At 49.4% G+C, this 18849-nt stretch overlaps 1 protein-coding gene across 4 annotated transcripts in view; it reads right to left on the bottom strand.

Annotated features, from left to right (window-relative positions):
- Positions 1-11172: 11172 nt before the first annotated feature.
- Positions 11173-18849, bottom strand: part of SSH1 (slingshot protein phosphatase 1) — a 78414-nt gene continuing 70737 nt past the window's right edge. For all 4 annotated transcript variants that reach the window (XM_049866996.1, XM_049866994.1, XM_049866995.1 and 1 more), the window contains one exon: positions 11173-15132. In XM_049866996.1, coding sequence (XP_049722953.1) covers positions 13879-15132 — 1254 coding nt within the window. In that variant the 3' untranslated portion in view covers positions 11173-13878. The remainder of the gene's footprint in view (positions 15133-18849) is intronic.

An 18849-nucleotide genomic window follows, 5' to 3' on the forward strand; every position in this document is an offset into this window, starting at 1 on the left:
CCCTACCTGCAGGCTGTCTTGGGGCTGAGCAAGGAGAACAGCTAAGCCCACTACTAGAACCCACATGATACAAGCTCTGTGACCCTGGACAAGTCACTGCCCTCTCTGGGCCTCAGTTTCCCCATCTGTAGAAGACAGGTGCTGTCCTGCAAAAATTCTGATGGACAGCAACGACTGGTACATTTTTTTGGTTTAATTTTTTTTTAATTTGTTGTTGAAAATATCCAAAGCAAAACACACACCAATTCAACAGTTTCTCCATGTACCATTCAGTGACCCTGATTACATTCTTCAAGTTGTGTAACCATTCTCACCCTCCTTTTCTGAGTTGTTCCACCCCCATTAGACATAAACTCACTGCCCCCTAAGGCTCCTATCTAACCTTTTCAGTTGCTATTGCCCATTTGATCCCATATAGATAGTAATTTAAAAGAGCACAATGCTTAAGGCAGACATTCTTTACTTGTGAAGCTAAACTGTTGGGTTTAAAGAAGACTTCAGCGGATATTTTTGGTTTAAGGTTTAAAGATGATTTCAGGGCAATAATTTTGGGAGTGCATCCAGTCTCAGTGGCTCCAGAAAGAATGATGGGTACATTTATGGGGCATTTACTGTATGTGCCATGTTTCACCCACTTCCCAACAGCCCTAGGAGGCCACTATACAGAAGTTGCTCAGAGAGGTAGACTGTCATATCCACAGTCACACAGCCAGACGGAGTGGTGGTAGACTGGGCTCTCCTGTCTGAACAGCTCAGTCCCCTGACGTGTTGGGCCAACTTTACAGGGGCTTCCACTCCCCGCTCCTACCCTTCCAGCTCCTTTCCGTTATGCACTGGGAGCCCCCCTCCCCTAGTATCCCTCTCCCCTACCTCTTACCCTCCCATCCCCCGATGCGGAGCAGCTGCCTCACTGGCCTCCACCAAAAAAAAAAAAAACTCAGCATAAAAGGCAGTGACAGGACTGTGGCTCTCTCCACCTAGTTGGGAAATGAGACGGTGTTAAGGATTGAACTGTGTCCTTTGAAAAGTTATATGCAAGTCCTAACCCCTGTACCTGTAAATGTGCCCCTGTTTGGAAACAGGGTTTTCTTTTGTTATGTTAAAGAGAGCATACCAAAGTAGGGTAGGTCCTAAACCAAATCCCTTTTGAGTGGTGTCTTACAAAAAGAGCGGAATAGACAGACACACACAGGGGAAAGGCAGTCTTCATGCGAGTATCCCTCTCTCTGCGAGCTAAAGAAGGCCCAGGAATGCAGGGGCTACGGGCCAGGAAGGACCCTCCCCTAGAGTGGAGGCCCTGATTTGGACTTGTAGCCTCCAAAACTGCAACAATAAATTCTTGTACTCAAAAGCCAACCACTTGTGGTATTTGTTTTATGACAGCACTAGATAACTAAGACAGATGGGTAAAAACATTCCGGAAGCAGGAATTTGCCTGAGGTGAGGAGGGTGTTCTGGAACCTTTTGTTGGCTCTCCGGGCCAGTGGCCAAACAGCTGCAGAAAAGGAGACTCTTTTCCTTCAGCCATCTGTGAGCCTCCTGAGCTCCCGGCACTGAGCTGGGCCCTCAGAACAGGGCGGAAGACGCAGGAGACATCCCTGCCCTTAAAATTTCTTAGAGTTGCCATTGAGTCAGTTCTGACTCATGGCGACCTCATGTGTGTCAGGGTAGAACTGCTCCATAGGGTTTTCAACGGTTGGTTTTTCAGAAGTAGGTTGCCGGGCCTTTCTTCCAAAGCACCTCTGAGTAGTCTTGAACCTCCAATCTTTCAGTTAATATTCAAGCATGTTATTGTCTGCACCACCCAGGGACTCCACTTGTTTGATTACATGTTTTAAATTTTTTTTTAGGTATATGCCTAGGAGTGAAATTACTGGGTCATATGGTCAATCCCACGTTTAAATTTCTGAGGAACTGCCAAAATGTTACCCACAGTCACTGCACCATTTTACATTCCCATGAGCGGTGCCCGAGGGCTCCAGTTTCTCCACATTCTCATTAACACTTGTTATTTCCTTTCCTTTCCTTTCCTCCCTTCCTCCCCACCTCTCTTCATTCCTTCTTTTCTTTTTACAGCCCTCCTAATGAATGGGAAGTGGTATCTCATTGTGATTTTGATTTGCATTCCTCTTTTTTTTTTTTTTTTTAATGACTTAGGGAGGAGCCTGAGGGGCCCAAAAGGTTGCTAACCTAAGGGTTGGAGAACCAAACCCACCCAGCAGCTCCACGGAGGAAAGGCCTGGTGATCCGCTTCCGTGAAGATCACAGCCAAGAAAACCCTATGGAGCAACTCTACTGTGTAACACACAGGGTCACCATGAGTTGGGGGACCAACCTGACAGCAGCTAACAACAACTAACGATGTTGAGCATCTTTTCATGTGTTTATTGGTCATTTGCAGATTTTCTTTGGAGAAAGGTCTCTTCGAGCCTTTGCCCATTCTTTAGTGGGGTTACAATTTGAGGTATGTGGCACCCCTGGCACAGTGCCTGGCTTCCACCGCATAGTGGATCCCATACATCACGAGATTTTGTCACACTACGTTGTGTTTTACTTAACACTCAGGAAAAACAATAACACCAACCAGGACAGCGTACTGTATTTTGGGAGCGGGATGGGGGACAGGGCAGCTCTGTGAGCCTGGCTGTGAGGGAGACTAGGAAGGGAATTCAGGAGGGCCCAGTCTCACTGTGCTCCTGGGATCTCCTCCCAGGATCTCCAGGAATAAATTAAGAATTAGGAACTCTTCCCTATGGGAAATGTTTCTGTTGGGGAAGTACAACTTGCTTCCCAGACAGAGCGTGTGTGTGTGTGTGCACATTTGCATGTGTGTACACGTGTGTATATCCATATGTGCATGTGGGTGCATGTGCATGCATGTGTGTTGGGGGTGGAATTCAGGGTGGCTGCCCAGATCACTGTTCTTCTCCATCCCAGCCTCCCTGTGCCCAGCCCATCCAGGCCCCACCACCAGCCGCCAGCCACAGCCGTCTGTTGTGGCAGATGTTTGGCTTCGCCATGGCAACACCGGAACAGGATGTACCTCTGGGTCCTGGCAGGGACAAGCCCACGCTCACAGGCCGCCCATGCTGTTCCCCTCCCCGAAGGCTTGTTGCAAAGAACTGCTCAGGCCCAGGTCAAGGACAAATGGTGTTTGTCTCTGAGGAGAGGGAGACCCAACGTCCTTCTCTTCGGGTCAGTGGCAGGGGATGTGGCAGGACAAATGTGCAAACCCCAGCTGAGTTCCTCCTTTGGGAGCAAGCTTGCCTTGCTTCCCTCTGCTTGTTCGGAGATGCTGAGGAAGCAGGGTGGAGGAGGAGCTGCCTGCCAGCCGAGGATCTGGTCCGTGGGTGGCTGACCGTGACGGGCTGATTCGTGTCCTCCAAAAAGATACGCTTGTGTCCTAACTCCTGGTACCTGTGAACGGGACCGTCTTTGGAAACAGCATCTTTGCAGATGTAATTGTTAACTGAAGTCATACTGGAGTAGGGCGGGCCCTGATCCAATATGACTGGTGTCTTTACAGGAAGAGAAGAGACACAGAAACAGACACTGCCAAAACGGCATGGCATCAGACCTTGCCTAACTTCAGGAGGAGGGGAGAGAATTACCATCAATATCAGCCCAAGGTTGACTCCTGTAAGATGGAGGTCAGACATACCTCCTCTCTCCACCCTTTTTACCAATTCTGACACCAGGCATCCCCCCGCCCCTCTGCTTCCCTGCGGGGTTTGGTAATTTGTTGCAGTGGCCCCACAGAACTCACAGATCATACTGACAGTTATGGGGTTTATTAGGGAAGTAACAGGTTCAATTCGGGATCAGAATCAACAGGCTACCACTCAGGGTCAAGATCAGGAAGCATGTAGGCGAAGTCTGGAAGGCTCCCCCAAAGTGGAGAGCACACCCTTCCCTTCTCCAGTGCAGGACAGCTCTCTCAGTTCCTCTTGGCTGTGCAAGCAAGCAGGCCCTTCTCTCTGCCATGCGTGCCTCCTGGTGACAGGCCTCCTCTAGGCCCCCTGAGGACAGGCTCTTCTTGGCCCCCTCAGGATAGGTCCCTCTTGGCCCTGGCCCCTGCCCTTCTTGGGTAAGTATTACAAAGCTCCTTAGCTCTGCAGTTAAGTGCCCGGAGACACCCCACTCTGTCAGCAAGCCTCCTGAGTGAAGGTGTTCAACTCTCGCTCCTTGGGTCAGCATGCCTAGCTTTGCCAACAAGTGCCTGGAGGCACCCCACTCTACCAGTAAGCCTTGGCCAGAAGGGTCTCGGCTTTCTTGTTCAGTAGCCTGGGAAGCCAACCATACTGTCTCACACTGGTCTCTTGGTTCCTGGCATCTCGTTCCACTGCTCCCTGCGGTGTTACTCCTCTCTCTCTCCTGGGTATGGGACCCTGGGTCCAAAAGAGTCGCTCCGCTCCTGGCTCTTCTTGATGGTAGTGAGATCCCCTTCTCACTCTCTGGGATTGGCTCTTTTTAAACCTAGCAGGATGGCAAAACTGACCTATCCCCTACAAGGATGCCGTACATCTTATTTGCATAGTCCTGCCCTCTCCCCAGGGTTCCTTGCACCTTATCTTCATTATTAGCAGGCTGTTTAGTCCCCTTGGTGGGCCAGAGGCACCTTAGGTGCATACTCCCATCCAATTATTTTGTGGAAGTCACAAGGTCACAGCTAAAGGAGCCATATTAAAGCAACTCACTATACCGCGGGCACACAGGGAGACTATCACATAAAAGCGAAGGCAGAGATTGGAGTGACTGGGGAGAAGATGGTGGGGTGGGAAGTGAAGGAATTTGGGGTTAGGCATGCGAGGCCTCTACCCCAGACTGGTTATGTGACCCTGACCCATGCTACCTAACTTCTCTGAGCTTCTGTCTCTTCATTTGTAAAATAGGGTCATATTGGCTGTGAGAATTGGTAATGTAAGCAGAACACCTGCAACCAGGAGATGGTCAGTATAGGTTACTTCCTTCCCGCCTCCCTCCCCTCCCTTCTGCCCATACCAACAATTAAAAAAAAAACAATTGCAGTCAAATTGATTTTGACTCATGGGACCCCATGTGTTCCACAGGATTTTTCAATGACTGTGATCTTTCACAAGTAGATCTGCAGGCCTTTCTTCTGAGGCAACTCTGAGCGGATTTGAACTGCCAACCTCTTGGTTAGTAGTTGAGCTCTTAAGAGTTTGTGCCTCCCAGGGACTCCTACCAACAATTAACAGCCATTTATTCTGCATGTGTCAGACAGAAGGGGTATTTCACACACTACCAGTTAATTCTCCAACGATTGGCCCTGTGAGGTAGGTAGCCTGGTCCTCAACCCGTTTTGATATCCAATTTCAAGGTCCAGAGGGAGCGGTGCTCCTCACGTGTATCACTTGTGGGAGAATTATTTCAGTGCCAATCCAGGTGCATCCTCGCCTGTGGTGGGAGACTGCTAATGTAAATGTTGACATTTTAGTTGCTGAAACGGCCAAAAAAGTAATTTCAGGCTGAAGCTGAACTCTTTACAAGTCTACTTCAGGATTTATAAGTGGTTTCCCTTTAAAGGTAAAATGTGGTGAATCCGATTTGGGGGAGGGACACACACCTTGAGTGGCTGAAATAGTCTTTGGAGCGTCAAGTGGGTCAGACTTCTTAAGGGCTGGAGGCTTCATGTTGGACTCCGGTTATCTTGCTGATGTCTAAAGGGAAATCAGGATGCCCATTTAGCTTTCTTCTACTTCTGGGTGGGAGGCACAGCTCTGGGAAGGTTTTGCACAGGGAGGGAGCAGTAGCTATATGGCTTCATCATTTTTTAGCTGTAACCTCAGGCCAATGACTTAAGACTCAGCAGCCCTTTTTTTTTTTTTTACTGTGCTTTAAGTGAAAGTTTACAAATCAAGTCAGTCTCTCACACAAAAACTTATACCTTGCTACATACTCCCAATTGCTCTCCTCCTAATGAGACAGCCCGCTCCCTCCCTCCCCTCTCTCTTTTCATGTCCCTTTTGCCAGCTTCTAACCCCATCTACCCTCTCATCTCCCCTCTGGGCAGGAGATGCCAACATAGTCTCAAGTGTCCACCTGATCCAAGAAGCTCACTCCTCACCAGCATCCCTCTCCAACCCATTGTCCAGTCCAATCCATGTCTGAAGAGTTGGCTTTGGGAATGGTTCCCGTCCTGGGCCAACAGAAGGTCTGGGAGCCATGACCACCAGGGTCCTTCTAGTCTCAGTCAGACCATTAAGTCTGGTCTTTTTATGAAAATTTGGGGTCTGCATCCCATGGATCTCCTGCACCCTCAGGGGTTCTCTGCTGAGTTCCCTGTCAGGGCAGTCATGAGTTGTAGCCGGGCACCATCTAGCTCTTCTGGTCTCAGGCTGATGTAGTCTCTGGTTTATGTGCCCCTTTCTGTCTCTTGGGCTCGTAATTACCTTGTGTCCTTGGTGTTCTTCATTCTCCTTTGATCTAGGTGGGTTGAGACCAATTAATGCATCTTAGATGGCCTCAGCAGCCCTGTTTCATCTGTGAAATGGGGATAATGTCAGTGAACCCTCAACATCGTTTAGAAGATTCATTGGGATTTCTTATGTAGGAGTGCTTGGTGCATTGAAGCCCATGTTAAATATAGTTCTGTCCCCTCGATTTACGGTGGAGGGGTGGATGGTGGTGATTTCTGGGCAGGGCTAACATTGTGCGTGGCTCCACTGCCATTGTATTGGCAGGCATCTCCTTTAGAGTGAGTGTACCTACAATGAGGTGAACCCTGGAAATTCCAATGCACTCTCTGAGTTCTGCTGTCTGGAGCCTCTTCCATGCCAGTTTGCCAAAAAGGGTTTCTCTAAACATGAATATGCATGGGCATGTGGATCCTCCCCTGCAAAGCCACGCCCTCTGTAGGGGCAATCTGGGATCACACCCAACCCTGGGATTGTTGCTCAGAGGCTGAAATCAGGGCAAAAACAACCAGTGACAGGGGCACTCTGGAGCCCTAATGAGCGAGTATCTGAATTTTGGGAACACCCACATTCTATTAGGGTGATGTGAGTGTTGTCTCCAACGAGCATGAGTGGAATGTGATTGTAACTAGGAAAATGTATGCCTACTTAATTGCGTCACATTCTTATTTTGGTGGTTTCTAAATTTGGCCGTCAGAATTCCCAGAGAATCTATCAGAAACATACGATGGCTGGGCCCCATCCCCAGAATCTGATTCAGGTTTGGAGCCCAAAGATTTGTTCATTGTCCCTAGCCTTGCCAAGGAAGGGAGTGTCCCGAACCATGAGCCTGTGTTTTAGTTTTAAAAAACATCTCCCTGACAGGCTATACCAGGTGATTGCAGCTCGGTCACACTAACCATTAGAATCATCCATGAAGTCTTTTGGATCTCATACTCAATAAGCAATTTCTAACCATAAAATTTGGCATCACATATAGATTTACCTAGAAGGACTGAAAGTGCTAGGTGGCAAACGAGATCATCTGGTCTGTTTGACAGTTACAACTCCTGTTGTAAAGTAAGAAGCTTGCATTCTGGTTTGTTCATCAGTCTCCTGTGAGTCCAGTCAAGAGACAGAGCCGCTTTAGATGAACTAAACAAAGGACTTTCTGGATCCACTGGTGCTGGGATTTAGTGGCCAGTCAGTGCTCACCCGCTCTCTGTGTGCACCTTATGTCTCCTGGTCTCCCTGTCAGCTGGGTTGGGGCCGTGTGACTAGGTCTCACCAGTGGGATTTGATTTGAAGTGACGATGTCTCTCACCCAAAGGCAGTGAAGAGCAAATGTCAGTCCTTCATACTCCTCATGCTAGAAGCAAAGAGCTCCAAGACGGGAGAATTACAAGATGGAAGCAGCCAACTTCTTGAGGCACCTGGGGAGGACAGCCACCAAGAGCTGCTGACCTGCAGTGGACTGTAACTCGGGCACAAGATCAGCTTTCACCGTGTTCAGGGACCAAGATTTCCCAGGAGTCCTACTTTGGCAGTTCACGTTAGTGAGGCTTCACGGTCCTCCTTTCCCATGGGGTGTGGGGTGAGTAGGTTAGCTGGCTCTCTAGGTCACACCCCAAGTCCAAGTCCCCTCCTGGCAGGTAACATTTTTGGGGGTTATACAAATGACAGGTGGGCCTGTTCTCCCTTCTTGACAAAATCAAGAGGGAAAAAGACTATTGCTGGGAGGACCTAACATTTCTTCCCCTTGGTTCTGTCTTTGGCCTAATGTGTCCAGATTTTTTTAGCACATAGTAGGTGCTCAACAAATACCACTGACGACGTTAATGATGAAGACTCAGACTCTCCTGGCAAGGGCAGAAGAGGCAGTTTCCTTTTGTAAAAGTCCATAAGTCATCAGGCATTTGTAAAGAAAAAGTTTATTTTCATCACAAGAAGCACACAGACTATATACAATACACATCAACAGATGTAAAAAAAAGTGCATTATGCCTCTCCTACTGCAAATTCACAGTACAAAAGATACTGCCTTTTAAATATGGAATATAAAAAAACAAGAAAAAAACAATAGAATAAAAAAAAATCATTGATAACGTAACACACTGGAACCTACTGGCAGCTTCTGAAAACCAAACAGCAACTCTTGTGGGGCTCCAGGTGTGACCTAAGGGGGGCAGGGGGGCAGTACCTGCATTTTGCTGCAAAAGAGCTCAGGACACCAACAGAGAGGAAAAAATAGGGTGGCCTAAAAAAAAAGTCCCTGTGTAGCGCAAATGGTTAAGCACTCAACTACTAGCTGAAAGGTTGATGGTTCAAACCCACCCAGAGGCACCTCAGAAGACAGGCCGGGAATTCAGCTTCGGAAAGGCCACAGCCTTGAAAACCCTATGGAGCAGTTCTACTGTGCACACATGGGGTTGCCATGAGTTGGAATTGACTCGACAGCAACTAACAACAACAGGTAGTTATAAAATTTTATTACCCAAGGCTGCAATAGAGCGATTGAGGGAAATGGGCAAGGTGCTGGGCTGTGGTTCAGAGGTGGTCCGGACTTCGCCACCCCTCAGCTGGCTAGCAAATGAAATCACATTCTCTCACTGGCTACAGTGAGGCCCGTCCCAGCCTATGCCTTCCTTGCCTGCAGGGAGGACCAGTGCTGTTTCTAGTGACACTCCCTGGACACTTATGGACACGTAAGGTAAGACTGCATAGCAGGATAAACACAAGTAAGGAGTAGGGCCCGCTCAGGTCCTAACAGTCAACTACCACTGACAAGACCAAGTATCCAATCACAAAAGGTAAGAGCTTAACAGTTTCACATAAATACATAGTATTTGTAAACGATTATTAAGGCACTCAATTGTAAAACAAAAATTACAGTGTAGAAAAGAAAAGAGGGGAGAAAGCAGCTACCTTCTCATGCAGCTAGGCCAAGAGACAGGCCAGCGGAGGACAGGTGGTCTGGTTAGAAAGACTCTTGGTGAAGACAGTGACTGGAGCCGAACTGCACCACCTACTGCAAAACCCAGACAACGCAGTCGCCCCCAGCTCTACCAAGGGCGGCACCAGACAGCAACGCTTCTGATTGTTCTGTAGCTCCGGAGACCCAGCGTGGTGTGGGTGAGAGAGACAGGATGTGCGTGATAACTGGATTCAAGTTCTGTGTATTCAAAAATACATGTGTAGCATGAACTCGGACACACAAGTGTGCAATTGTGGAGCAGACAATAAAAAAACCGACTTGAGCAGGGGGTAATCAATTATCTTTGTCTGGCATGTAACATTAGCAAGAACCCGGGTGGGGGGCCAGAATGGGTGAATCTGCACTGTGGCTGGCCAGATGGTACCTCTTGCCAGGGGTGAGGTGGGTGCCCCCCATGGGTGGTGTGGGTTTGCCGGGAGCCCTGCTAGGTGGCAAGCCCAAGAGTCAGGGTGGGTGGAATGTATTCTGGCTCCAAGGATCTCCAGCTAACAGAAAGCAACTCCCTCTTCAGAAACTTCAGAGAGGTTACTTACAGGATCTTGACTATATGATGTTGCATTGGTACCCGCTGGGGAGAAATGGCCCCCAGGGAAGCAGGGGGGGTTCAGCAACCTTTGGGGATCAGCCCTGTGCGAGGAGACAAGAGTGCAGAAGTACAAGGTGGCGCTGAAGGCGTTAACGCTATCGCAACCTCGCTCCACCCTGCGGCATCCTCCGGGTTCCTCTAGAAGGAAGGGCCACAGAAAGGACTGGAATGCTCTTTAGCTGGAGGGCAGGGTGCAGCAGGACAGGGCTTGGGTAGCGCCTGCGCCCTGTGTGTAATCTGCATGCTTGAGCATCAGGGTGCCCAGGAGGAGGGTTTGCTACTTACCATGGAGCTGATGACAACCCACAGGTTGGCATGGGTCCCTGCATAGAGAACAAGGAGGAATACAAGGGAATGCAAACAAGGGGGAAAAAAAGCTTGATCTTAAGAAGTTCATGCAACCAGGGACATTTCTAGAAGATTCTGAAGAAACTCTAAGACAAAGGAATAGAAGTCAGCATTGTCACACTATGATTTGGGGGGCAGCATGGTGTTTCCCTTTCTCCATGCCCAGTTTCCCCCTTTTACTTGAAAGACCTTGACACCAAGGCCTCCCTGCATCAGTGAAAGACGAAGATCTAGAAAATTTCAGTCTAACTTTTGGCATGCCATATGAATTCAAGGAAAACTGAGGGAGAGGGGAGGGGGAAGGTGAAGCATGGCCAAAAGCACAGGGTATCAAGCTGACTGAGATAATTTTTCCTGCCATCCTAATTCTACCAGAGGCAGTCAATAAAAATGGCTGTCCCCCAAATGAAGGCCTTTCACAGCATAAATCTCTGCCACCCCTCAAAACCCTTCTGTCACTCTGGGATTTTCACCATCAGCTAAGTTCACATACAAATATCAGTCAAGATATGGGAGATCTTACGGAGCAAGTTTTCTTTCTAGAGACCAGCGGGGTATCTGTCTTTACCAAGGTGCCCTGAGCTGGGCTGAATGCCTTTCTGGTCTAGTTAGTGTGACATTTTAAATAGCAATTCGCCATCTGTTTACATGCAACTGATTCGGGTCTCAGAGAAAAGTCTTTATCTTTTTCTTCGGTCCAGAGTGCTAATCATCAAATCATTTTGCTCTCACGATGGGGACCAGACACAGCTTCCAAAAACGAATGGCTAAGTTTGCCAAAAGCCAAGAGTCACTCGTATTTGAAACCCTCCCCCCCGCCCCGCCTTTAACTGCATAAGAAAAATTACAACTTTCAAAATAAAAGTTTTCAAAAACTTATCACTCTCACACACAGACCTGGTTGAAAAACCAACATGAGCCCGTCACTGCCAAATTAAAAAAATATATATATTTTGACACAAAAATCGATCTACCGCATGAAATTTAATTTGGCAAAATGTATTGAGCTTGGTATTTCTTGGAGAATAAGCTTTTGTTGGCTGAGGGAGAAAGAAAGAAAAAAAAAAACTCCACAGGGCTTTCAGAAATGAGTGGATAATCACCTTTTCAAGTGATTTCAATTGACAATGGTAGGAAAACAAATTCCTATAAAGTAAAATAATGTATATTCAAAAAAGGAGAAGGTCAGGGAGAAAAAGTTCCTGGAGAGAGGGTTTTCTGCAAAAACTCTACCCACTAGTTGAAATATGAACTAACAACCTTGTTCCTGAAGGCCCTGCCCCAGGGGGCTCTCCAGCACAGCAGTTTCTGGCAGTCTCCTTTTGACCCATGTAAGGAGGCAACTCAGCCCCTCCCCTCTGAATGTGACCAGTCCTCAAAGGCTCTGAATTAATCTGGCTGACCCAGCTGAGGGCAAGGTGCCATTGTGGACAAGCTCTGGCCAGCAGCTTCCCTTCACACACACTGTGACGCCATACTGCACGAGAGGCGGGCACTGGCAAGGACTGGGGTCAAGAGGAGCGCGGCCTGAGGTGTCAGAGAAGCAGGTGAGGCCTTCGAATTTGCCCAGTTTCTTTCTGGAAGTCTGTGGGCAGCTCTGTGCTATCAAATAAAACCAGGGGCTGGTAAACTGTTTTTGTAAAGGGCCAGGGAGTAACCACCTGAAGGAGCCCTGGGGGTGCAAGGGTTAAGTGTTCAGCTGTTAACTGAAAGGTTATTGGTTAGAACCCACCCAGGGGCTCCATGGAAGAAAGACCTGGCAACCTGCATCACAGCCTAGAAAACCCTATGGGGCAGTTCTACTCTGTCACATGGGATTGCTATGAGTCAGAACTGACTCAATACCACCTAAACAACAACAATAGTAACTATCTTTGCCGGCCATATATGGTCTTTGTTGCATGTTATTTTATTTTTTATAAACGCTTAAAAATGTAAAAACCACTCTTAGCTCACAGAGCCATATGCCATAGTTTGCTGATCCCTGAATTAGAAATCCTTCTGTCTTTCTACCAAGCGTTTTCTGTCTTCACAATGTTTTCCCATTCTGTCTCGCTGACCAACACCAGTCGAGTCCCTTGACTCAAGCTGAGGCCATGAGTGGCCCGTGACTTGCTAAGCGTCCTCGGTTCTGCAGGGAGCCCACAGATCCAGGCTCGGTCTGCAGGTCCCTCCTTTACCCCACCATTATGCTGGCAAGAGCCAGAGAGGAACCGGAAGCAGTACCTGCACTGCAGGAAGGGGTGACTGTAAACATCTGTGAGGCTTTTCAACAGGCTCACTGCCCTCAGAGAAGCTGCTGCTGGGCGGCTCCTGGAGAAGGACTGGTAGGGATTCTCGCTGCTGAAATCTCCTTTTCTCCCCAGAGGTGAAAGGAAGCGGCCTAACAAACCTGAGTGTCAGAGCTCCTGGTGGGACAACCCGCATCCTGGAGCCACTGCCCCTAGCGGGCACACTGGCACTTTCCAAACCTAAGCACAACCAATTCGGTTCAACAGCAGGTTTCATGGGCCCTTCCCCCCAATAGGGGGCAACTTAAACGTCCCTGGGTGGGGCACATGGTTAAGCGCTTGGCTACTAAATGAAAGGTCAGCCGTTTGAATCCACCCAGAGGCTCCTCAGAAGATGGACCTGGTGGTCTGCTTCCGAAAGCCACAACCCTATGGAGCACAGTTCTACTCTGACACACATGTGGTCGCCATGAGTCAGAATGGACTCAACGGCAACCAACAACAAAAAAATTAGCAACGACAACTGAGAACATCGCGTACATTTCCCCCCACGTGATCCCAGTGCTGGCCAAAGACACAGCTTGCGGCTGTAACACCAACCCCCGGGGCAGGGAACCTCAACCGCACGGAAGACACCACACAGCACACTTAGTTCACCCACAGCATTCAACGCCTTCATTCAACTTCATCCAGCAGCGCTTGGTACAGTCAAGTTAAGTCTTAACACTTTTTGGGGTCCCAACCCCCCCACTAAAAAAATTTTTTTTTTCCCCCCCGGAAAAACCCTTTCTGACACAGCATTATTCTCTGGAATGAGCTGTGGTCATTATTGTATTTTAAAAACAAAAAGCACAGCAAGAACAGAGGTAGGACTTATGTTGCCATCCAAGAGGCTTCCCGCCAGGGCCGGAATGAGCGAGAGCGCCCCGCCCGGACCATGAAGCCATCGTCAAGACTACTCTTGGAAATGTAGTCTTTGTGACGTGTGTGTTTAACTGGACACGCTCTTCCTAAAACATACTTCTTGTTGACAAAACAGGTCTTGAGGAGTAGCTTGGTGTAGCTTGGAGTGGCCAAGGGTTTCTGGCTCTCCCGGGCCACATGGCGGCAATCTCCCCTTCTAACTTGTGCTGCGTGTTAGTTATTTTTGTTTCTCCCCCTCTCTATGGCAAGAGAGGGGAAAAAGTTAGGGCAACTTCAGTTTTTTTGGGAGAACTCAAGATGTACGGGGTTGACCGGAATCCACAGTGAAACTAAGGGAGGGATCATCTGAGAAGGAAAGTCCAAACACAGCAGAGTGGGTCAGCTCTTGCCCCCTGGCGAGGGGCTTGTCAAGTTTCCTGGGGCAGATTTCCCTGATGGCTTAGAGGTTGCGATTGTGTTCCTTGGGGTTGGCTGGGGCTCGTGCAAGAAGGACAACTCGCTTAACTTGGCTGCCTGGGAGTCGGCGATGGTGGACACGTCAGCCTCACTGGACAGGTCTTCCGTGGAGAAGTTGAGGCTCCCGAGCTTGGCGAGCGAGTGGGAGCGCTTGAGTGGGGAGGAGACCGTGAGGCCAGCCAGCCGGAGCCGGGTCTCGATCTCCTGTGTCCTCTGCTTCACCAGGCCTGGCTTCCCTCGCACACTGTGGATGCTGTCACTGCTGGAGCTCCGGGTCAGGTTGGAGCTCATGGAAGATGAGGTGGGGGTGTAGCAGATGGTCTTCAGGAAGTCTTTCGAGAAATGACTGGTGTGATCTAGGCGGCAGAGCCAGGGAGTGGGGCTCTTGAGAGAGGCTCCTTCCAATGGCGGGTGGACGGCCTCTGACTTCTCATCGCTCCCAGCCTGGCGGGGCAAAGCCGGGGGCCCCGATGGATGGGACGGAGCCAGCTCCTGGTTTTCCTCAGGAATGCTGGCCTCCAGCCTGCTGGTGACACCGTCTCTGGAGGGGGATGCCATGTCTGCCAGCACGCCCTTCAACCTTTCTAGCTCTTTGGTGTGCTTGCGAACCAAGCCTGCCTTCTGCAGCTGGATGATGGACTCCTGGTGCTGCATCAAGTAGCTATTAGTTGTCGGTTTCTCAGATTCTTTACTGAACAGGAGCCGCAGGTCCTTAGCTGGTTTCAGGTCTTTCTTGGGTGGTGGCTCTTCTTTTACCACTTCCATGCTGGGAGGGGTCTTGTCACAGTGAGAGTTCTTCACAAGGAGGGACTTTGGTAGGACTTTTTGGGTCTCTCTGGAAGGTTCCAAAAGGCTAGCTGGTAGGTCCGGGGCAGCTCCAGGCCCAGAGCCACTGGTGTCTGGCCGCCTGGCGCCTGCTGGTGGTAAAAGTGAAGGAGTCTCGGTTGGGCCAGAGACCAGCTTCTCCAAAGCTCGGCACCTGCTGGACATGTGGGCCATGGGGGAGGACGTGAGGTGGGGCAGGAAGGTCGGCTGCGTGCAGATGGCGGGAGCGCTGGGGTCCTCACACTGCTTCCCAAAGGCCTCAGGAGCCCCGCTGGCTGTAGGATACATGCAATCGGCACAGGATTTGTAGGAAGGCTTCACTTTGTTAAGGATCCCAAATATAGCATCATGCTGAAAAGGGACAAGAGCATCATGAGAGACGGCACTAAAAAGCCAAAGACCAAAAAATCTAAGGAGGGTGCTGGGTCGGGCTGGGGGCAGGCTTGGAGAGGGAGTGCTCTCACGTCACTGGGTACAGGAATAGAGACCTCTGAGAACCTGCTCAGCTGTGAATAACGTAGGTTAGAGATGGGCTAGAGATGTCCACCTAAACTTTCTGGAAGCTAGGTGCCCAAGGTCCACAGCCAGCAGTCAAAGGGAGCAGGGTCTCCCTTTTCAACCTGCCCCTGCCACCTTCACTGTGTGACCTGCTCTGAGCCTTGCTCTCACCTAGAAACCAGAGGTATCAGGCCCTACCCTGTACACTGTGAGACCTGAGCAAGATAGAGTTTCTGGCACAGTAGCTGCCTCCGCCTTTCTTTCCCTCTCAGAAAGAATTTGCTCTGGGGAGTCTGTAGCCAGACAACGGAAGCCTTCCTGTCTACCATGAACCCAGCATGGTTCCAAATAACTGTCATCCAGCAGTGGTCTTTACAAGAGCGAAGGCCAAGGCCTAAAACAGTGTTTTGAAAGAATCCAACAGAGCCAAACACAGGTGCCACAGGCCCCGATGAAAAAGTGACTTAGGCCACAGTGGTTTTCATATTCCAAGGGAACATGCATTTACATTGTTTCCCAAGGAAAACCACCCTGCCTCTGGTGGTGGTTCTTACTGTGTGCTGCTGAGTCAATTCCAACTCATAACAACCCTATCTATAGGACAGAGTAGAACTGCCCCATAGGGTTTCCAAGGCTGTAACTGTTAGGAGAGCAGATGGCCTGTTTTTTTCTTCCACAGAGTGGCTGGTGGGTTTAAATCACCAACCTTTTGGTTAGTAGCCGAATGCTGAACAATTGTGCTGCCAGGGCTCCTTCATCTCTGGTTACCAGGGGTCTAAATGACACGACACGCATCTTTACCTCCCCACCCTGAGGACAGGCAGCTCAGCCATGCACGTCCCTTATGGGCCAATTGACAGGAACAAGAGCTGCTCCTCTGGACTCTGAGAGGGAGCAAAGGAAAGCAAGAGGGAGCCAACTTTCTCTGAGGTGTTTAGCTGTGAGATTCCTAGGCTGGTCTAAAATGAAGCCTTCTTGGCAGAGAGCTGGGGCCTAGTTTTCTCACAGGGACGTCTCCCTGCCAAGGGAAACTAGGGTGATGCCAGCTGACCATGAGGGGCTAGCACCGATCTATGTGGCAAACGGAGGTCCCTAGAGTAAGAAGGCTTGGCCATGACTCTGGGAGGCTGCGGGGGATCCTGGGGGATGGGTGGGGTGTTCGATGGGGGAAGAGGGTCTTCCGCAGAGTCAGATCTTAAATGGAATCCTGGGGCCAGCTCTGGGTCCACCAGTGCGCCCTCCGTCCTGACAAATCACCTGTGGCCCTGGGTGAAGGTCTGAATTCTTGACTCAGAAAGTTTTCTGAAGCTCTTGCCAAAGTGTCTACATTTTTTTCTTCTAAAACCTTTCTAGGGTGTGGGATTGACATCAACCACAGGAGGAGATTAAGAGAGTACCTCTCAGAACCCAGTGGGGTGGAGCAGGAGAGAAATCATTCCTTCAGCACGCTCGTGGAGCACTTGTTACCACGTGCCAGGAGCTGCCCCAGGCACAGGACCATGGACAAGGCACAGTCCCTGCCCTCAAGAAGACCACTGTCCTCTGGTGGAATGGACCAGAAAAGCATGTGGAAAGCTCTAGAATAGAGAGGGAAAGGCTTCCCAGAGGAACTGACATCTCAGCTGAGAATACTGAAGACATGCAGGTGTTGCCTGGGCACAGGGGAGGAGAGACAGCACTGAAGGCCAGGGGAGCAAAACAAAGGCCATCACAACCCAGGGAACCCCCCAAATCTGTTGCCTGGAAACCATTTTTAAACCTTGAACCAAAACTGTCCCATGAAGTCATCTTTAAACTAAACACGAGTTTAGCTCAATAATGAAGGTTTGCCTTGAGCACTGTGCTCTTTTATAGAATTGTCTGTATGCAGTCAAATGGACAACTGTTAACGCTAAAGCACAGACGAGAGCTTCAAGGGGCAGACAGCCTAAGGTAACAGTGGTGAAGCAATGTGGGTGGACTGTGAGGATGGTGACACAATGTGAAGTACGAAACCTCTGCCATGGAATTGCACATGTAAAAACTGTTGAACGGGACTATGTTCTGTTGTGTATATTTTCACAGGATGCAACATGCAGGGGCAGCAAGAGGCAGGAGGGATGGCAGGAGGGGCAACAGGTTTCCAGAGTGCCCCCCAGTGGTGTGCTTCTCTATCCTCCCCTGTCCTCTGAACACCCTCTTCTCAGTCTTCCAACTGCCACTCTCACTCCCCCAAGCTGCCTGTGGACCTTGGACAGAGCAGTTTTGTCACTCCCCTCCTTAAACCAAAAAAAAAAAAAAACCCAAATCCATTGCCTTCGAGTCCATTCTGACTCATAGTGACCCTACAGGACAGAGTAGAACTGCCCTATAGAGTTTCCAAGGAGCACTTGGTGGATTCGAACTGCTGACCCTTTGATTAGCAGCCGTAGCGCTTAATGACTACGCCACCAGGGTTTCCCCTGCTTAAAGCTCTCCCAAAGCTTCCTGTTACCCCTGGAAAATGGGGGCCTTGGCTGGAGAACCTCAATGCCTCTGCCACCTCTCCAACCACTGTCCCTCAACCATGGCATCCAGCTGGTTGGCATGCCAAGCTCTCTCTGACTTTAGCGCTTGGCACTAGCTGCTGTTTGGGCCCAGAAGGCTCTCTCCCTGTTCTGCACAACCAGCTCCTTCCTACCCCCCTCCTCACAAGTTATTCTCCATCATGCTGCCTGCTTTTCTGCTGTCACACCAAGCACAACTTGCTTTTGTCTAAATCTGCTACATCCTTGCTTGTTTACCCAAGACTTCCCTGGCACCAAGTTCTCTTACCCATAGGTGTACCCCTCACCGCCTTGCAGGTCGCAGTTCACGAAGATGAGTTAAGTAAATGAGTGCTCATCTCTAGGACCTAGACCCTAAATAACATCATTCCCTCAACCAAATTCTGCCCAGGAAAGGCAGGCTCTGTCCTTCATTCCACCTCTTACCTAGGCTCCACTCCTGTTCATCACTCTATGACTCACTGCTATGGAGTGACTGACTAACGGTAGCTCCATTGTCCTGGGCAAAGAGGTTTCACAGGATCTATGGGTTGGAGCCCTGGTGGAATACTGATTAAGTGTTTGGCTGCTATCCAAAAAGTGGACAGTTTGAATCCACCAGCTGCTCCTTGGAAACCGTATGGGGCAGTTCTACTCTGTCCCCTAGGGTCACTATGAATGGGAACTGACTCGATGGCAATTTTTTTTTTTTTTTTAATTTTTATGGGTACAGGTCTCTGGTCAAATGGTTTGCCCTCAACTACTAACCCAAAAGTTGGCAGCTCAAACCCACCTAGTGGCACTCGGAGGAAAGGTCTGGCGATCTGCTATTGTAGATTACAGCCAAGAAAATCCTATGGAGCTCAGTTCTACTCTATCACATGAGGTTGCCATCAGTTGGAATTGACTCGATGGCAACTGCTTTTTTTTAAAATGGTACCATGGTTATGTTACATACTGAAGTATTTATGAATAAAATGATATATCTGGGGTTTATTTCAAAATAATCCAGTGTGTGGAGAAGTGGATAGAAGGCGAGATGAACCAAGAATAACCACATAGTAAA

Source organism: Elephas maximus, chromosome 22 (genome assembly GCF_024166365.1).
Source record: "Elephas maximus indicus isolate mEleMax1 chromosome 22, mEleMax1 primary haplotype, whole genome shotgun sequence".
In the NCBI taxonomy this organism is placed as follows: domain Eukaryota; kingdom Metazoa; phylum Chordata; class Mammalia; order Proboscidea; family Elephantidae; genus Elephas; species Elephas maximus.